Source organism: Buceros rhinoceros, unplaced genomic scaffold (genome assembly GCF_000710305.1).
Source record: "Buceros rhinoceros silvestris isolate BGI_N320 unplaced genomic scaffold, ASM71030v1 scaffold32654, whole genome shotgun sequence".
In the NCBI taxonomy this organism is placed as follows: domain Eukaryota; kingdom Metazoa; phylum Chordata; class Aves; order Bucerotiformes; family Bucerotidae; genus Buceros; species Buceros rhinoceros.
In genome coordinates this window covers 2,113-6,882 of record NW_010409368.1, presented here as the reverse complement: position 1 = coordinate 6,882, position 4,770 = coordinate 2,113, and the positions used below count along the sequence as shown (strand labels likewise).

General features: G+C 61.1%; 1 protein-coding gene across 1 annotated transcript in view; it reads right to left on the bottom strand.

The window, feature by feature from the left end:
• Nucleotides 1-4,770, bottom strand: part of PSMD2 (proteasome (prosome, macropain) 26S subunit, non-ATPase, 2) — a gene marked incomplete at its 3' end in the record, with an annotated part of 5,975 nt that overhangs the window by 469 nt on the left and 736 nt on the right. The window contains exons 3-17 of the mRNA XM_010135221.1: nucleotides 4,391-4,615; nucleotides 4,143-4,301; nucleotides 3,719-3,863; nucleotides 3,477-3,537; nucleotides 3,215-3,361; nucleotides 2,910-3,016; nucleotides 2,391-2,518; nucleotides 2,222-2,309; nucleotides 1,711-1,873; nucleotides 1,514-1,615; nucleotides 1,286-1,431; nucleotides 984-1,067; nucleotides 667-835; nucleotides 365-459; nucleotides 69-195 (exon numbers count right to left, since the gene is read on the bottom strand). Coding sequence (XP_010133523.1) covers nucleotides 69-195; nucleotides 365-459; nucleotides 667-835; nucleotides 984-1,067; nucleotides 1,286-1,431; nucleotides 1,514-1,615; nucleotides 1,711-1,873; nucleotides 2,222-2,309; nucleotides 2,391-2,518; nucleotides 2,910-3,016; nucleotides 3,215-3,361; nucleotides 3,477-3,537; nucleotides 3,719-3,863; nucleotides 4,143-4,301; nucleotides 4,391-4,615 — 1,946 coding nt within the window. The remainder of the gene's footprint in view (nucleotides 1-68; nucleotides 196-364; nucleotides 460-666; nucleotides 836-983; nucleotides 1,068-1,285; nucleotides 1,432-1,513; nucleotides 1,616-1,710; nucleotides 1,874-2,221; nucleotides 2,310-2,390; nucleotides 2,519-2,909; nucleotides 3,017-3,214; nucleotides 3,362-3,476; nucleotides 3,538-3,718; nucleotides 3,864-4,142; nucleotides 4,302-4,390; nucleotides 4,616-4,770) is intronic.

Below are 4,770 nucleotides of genomic sequence, written 5' to 3'. Positions count from 1 at the left end.
AAGGGGCTGAGCAAAGCCCACCCTGTGGGGCAGAGGGGTGCCAGGGCGGCCAAGCCCACGGTACTCACTGTTGCGCACATCCAAGAAGGACACTAGAACGGTCAGCAGCCCAGCCACGGCTACCTGGCTCATAAGCTGGCGATCACTGTGGTAGGGACACAGGGTGAGCGTCCCCTTGCCCAGGTGGGTCAAGCCCTGGTGTGGCAGAAACAACAGATGAGAGCACAGTGGGGTAATGCCTGGGACCCCCAGCTCTGCCTAGCAGCCGGGTTACACCCCTGGGACACCAATCCCCTCCCACACCAAGGGCAGGGAGCCCAACCTGCCCCTTGCCCTCCACGAGCGGTGAGCACAGGACCATCACCTGGGCTAACCGCACCATGAAGAGGTTGTTGGGGTCCTTGGCATGGTACTGGGCGAGCTGACGCAGCATCGCTGCCAGCCGGGCATTGTTGGTACCTGGGGAAGAGGGGGTGCAGTCAGAGCAGGGTACACTGCTGGGGCCTCCCGCCTTCCCCCAGCACGAGCCCCAGCCCGAGCTGTCTCGCAGGCTTACCGCTGCCCACCATGCCCATGGCAAAGATGGAGTTGTAGGAGACTCACACGGCTGGGCCCTCCCGCCTACCCCCAGCCCGAGCCCCAGCCCGAGCTGTCTCGCAGGCTTACCGCTGCCCACCATGCCCATGGCAAAGATGGAGTTGTAGGAGACCTCGGGGTCAGCGTCGTGGGAGAACTTGCTGAGGGTGTCAAGGATGTTGAGCCGGGGGTTGGAGACTGATATCAGGGCCAGGGCCAGGGGCACGGCACGGCGCAGAGTGGGCTCCCCGTACCGCAGCTGCGCAGAGAGGAGGTGGGTGTTAGACCCAGCTAACGTCCCCCGGTGTTAGACCAAGGGCAGCAAGGTCTACAGAGATGGGAGCACAACCCAGACTCTATTCCCAGGTGCCTTCCTGGCTCTGTGCTGTCTCCCTGGCGTCACTCACCAGGTGGCCAAATGTGCGCAGAGCCATCTCAGCACCGATCTCCTCGCCCATGGCAATGAGCGCGATCCCCAGCACTGCTACGCCCTGTGGGGACATGGGTGCTGAGCACCAGACAGGGAGCAGCCAGCCCAAAACCCGAGTCCTCACAGGCCCTGTGCCCACCCTGAGCTCAGGGGGACAGGGAGAGCAGGAGGTGCTGCTGGGGGCTGTTTTCCTCCAGCTCTGATCCCACAGAAGCCTGAGGGATCCTCCCAAAGCCGGCTCCTGCTGCAGAGGCACAGGCCCCAGCCCCACTTCCCCACCTGGTGAGCCCCCATATCAGCTGAGCTCTCTTTCTTCTCCTTCTCCTTCTTGTCCTTTTTATCTTTGTCCTCCTCCTTCTCCTTAGAGTCAAAGTGCTCGCTGCAGATGTGCAGGAGCTGTTGCACCTTCAGGACATTCCCTGAGCCTGGAGGGAGAGCGGAGGGCCAGGATCAGCAGGAGGCCCCAGAACCTGCTCCTGCCCCTCCTGCCTCATCAGCCCAACTCACCTGCATAGGCACAGATGTCCACCAGCGTGTTGGCAAAGCTGCGGAACGGCTCTGACACCACCTCCAGCGCTGCCAGGATGGCCTCGATCGCCTCTCCCTTCCCTGCCACGGAAGGCGTGGTGGTTAGAGGACAGCAGTGGAGGAATCCCTCCACCCCATTCCCCAAACCATAAGGTGCTGGCACTGCCCAGCCTCACCCAAGTGGTTCAAGCCCAGGCCAAGCGGCAGCCACCGGGCATACGTGTCCTTCAGCTCTGTCTCCGATTTCTCCATGATGGTCTGGAGGATGGTTGAAGTGACGTCCCCATTGCAGGAGCCCACCGATATCATCCCACAGGCCAGTGCAGTCACACCTGCCACCTGGGGAAGGAGGGAAGGAGACATGTTGTACATGGGGACAGCGCAGAGTGAGCGGGCCAGGTCCGCACAGTCCTGATGGCTGCCCAGCACTCGGTAGCCTTGGTCCCCACTTCGTGCAAAAATCTGGGGTATTGGAACACCTGACGGCTTCCTACCCTCCCACACAGGCTGCAATCCCATCGTGGGAGGGAAATACAGTCACGCACTTCTGGCACAGCACCGAGCAGGGACATGTAGCCTTGCTCCTGGAGCCCAAACTGGCTGCAGGACAGGCCTTGTATCCCCAGGAGCTGCTGGGAACTGGGTGGGGACGCAGGAACCCCGGGTGAACCCTGCCTCACTCCCTACCTCCATGCTGGACTTGGAGTCTCCCATCACAGGCAGCAGCAGAGTCAGGACATCTTCGCGGTTGGAGCCCGCGTACGCCAGCCCCAGCCTGCGGAGAGTCCAGGGGAGCGTGAGGGGGGAGCCGCACCACCACACAGAGCACAGGGAGGCCGGGGCCACAGGTCCTTACCCAAAAATGGCTCCAATCCTCATAGTGTTGCTGTTATGGAGGACGTAGTCGGACAGGAGAGCCAAGGCAGGGTCACACTCATTCCTCACCCCTGAGTTGACGATGCCACAGGCCAGGAGGGCTCCCGACTGCAAGGCAGAAGCACTGTCACGCACCGGCCACCAACACACAAAGCTCCCTGACAGCTAGTGACTAATGTCACCCCACGCTAGACCCACTGCCCAGGATGGGCAAGTTGGTACCAAGTGAGCCATGTCTCTCTGGATCCAGCTGAGCAGCCCAAAGCTTGTAGCTCTGTGACAAGGGGACCCCAAAAGTGCCTGGGCAGTTCCGAAGAGCTCCCCACCTCACTGTGAGCCACTCAGAAACCTGGGGCACTGCACATCTGACCCCACTCTGGGCAGGAGCTCAGCCACAGCAGACCAAGGACAACCATTCCTTGAGCCAACCGCAAGCCCAGCCCCCAGCAGGGCTGCCCCACGCAGCCGTAGAGCCTGCACTGGGACCAGCACCACCGACCTTGATGTAATCCTCCGAGGAGTACAGGTACTTGTCGATCTGCGTGAGCCCCCCGTCCACGTCCCACAGCAGGATGGTGCCCAGCGAGGCTGCAGCACTCAGCATCCCTGCAGTTCCAGGGGAGAAGAGCCCGTGTCAGCCCTGAACCGATGCGCCCTGCCTGGGGCAGGTGGTGGCCCAGGACACGGCGCAGCCCAGCCGCTGCCATGCCGTGCAGCCCCCGTTTCAGCAGGCTCCCAAAACCGCCAGGTTGGTGACCCCAAGCCTAGGAGCACCTCCAGCCCCTGCCCAGCCAGCTCCCTCACCGTGGTCCTTGTTCTTGTACAACCATTTATTGCCATCGTCCGTCAGCAGCTTGTCCTGTCCGAACGCAGCGTTCACAAAGCCATTCACAAAGGAGGAGGCCAAATTCATCCGGGCTGAGTCCACTTGGGAACCACTCCCTCCGAACCCTGGGGAGCAATGTCAGGGTGAGCCCGGCAGCAAGATAAGCCCTGCCAGCCCTCCGCCGCACAGCTGTCCCATGCCACAGGCAGGGACAGCAGGGGCCAGAACACGAGCCCTTACGGTTATTTTCCAGGTGGGTTTTGTAAATATCATCTGGCACTTTGGGCTCCATGATGTCCAGCTGTGGAGACAAGAGAGAAGAAGGGGGTCACCTCCTGTCCTGCACACCCCAGGGCAGCTGCCCCACAACGGCAACCTCCAGGCAGAGCCTGGAGATCGTAGGGATGAAGGATCTCGCTGCAGTGCCAGGGCAGCCCCAGCTGGAGGCAGCCCAGGGCTCTTTTCCCAGACAGGACACTGACCTCTCTGGCCAAGGCCAGGAAGTTGCTGTTGAGCTGGACATTGGACATGATCTCGGTCAAGTCCTCGTACTCCTCCACATCCTCATTCAGCTCCAGGAAGACCCCGTGGCGGCCCAGCATAAAGGCCATCTGCTTCTGGACAACTCTGCGCAGAGGGAAGAGGTTTAATGAGTGTCCAGACCCCAGCCAGCCCCAGTACAACCACACGCTCACCAAACGGCGAGCCAGCCTGCTCTGCACCAGAGGTGCGCAAGAGCAGCCCGGAGGTGACCCGCCCTTCCCCATCTTGATTACATGGACAAGTGTCTTGGTTCAAAACCCCAGATACCTCCAGTGGCAGCAGGACCCAGCCAAACCTTTCCCAGACAAGAAGCCATACGCCACCACAACAGGCAAAGGCCCCAGAGGGGGAGCCTCTGCTTACACATCTTTGCAGGAAGTGAAAATGTCCTCCACCAGCTCCACATCATTGAGCATCAGAGCCAGGCGCAGGGCTTCAGGGTAGCGGTTGAACTTGCGGAAGATGCCCAGGGCACAGCGCAGGAGAGCCGAGTTCTCAGGCTCCGGGACGTAGCTTACACAGCTTTGAGAAGGAGACACGAGGGTGATGACGACCACATCAGACAACCTCTGCCCACCAGGGACCAAGGCCCCTCCAGCCCCTCAGCCCACCTGGTGAGGTAGAGGCACACTTTGGAGTAGGCGTTGTCATCAATGTACTTCTCCAGCATGTCCATCTGCTCGATCTCCATGAGCAGGTCACAGGCCTCGTGCTCTGCATTGTGGGCCATGTTGTAGGGGACAATCTCCTTGACCAGGGTGAGAAGCGTGTCCCTCTGAGCCTTGTCAGCCTCATCGATCTCCTGCCACTCCTTGGCCACCTCCCCTGCCAAGTGTCTGTGGGGACAAAGGGACGTCACTGCCCCAGTACCCAGCTTCGCCCAGCCCCAAGGATGGGGAGGGGCTGCTGCCAGTTAGCCAGGGCTGTGTGGTGTTTGCAGGGACTCCGCACTCCACGCCCAGAGCAGGAACAGGTTAAGAGCAGAGATTAC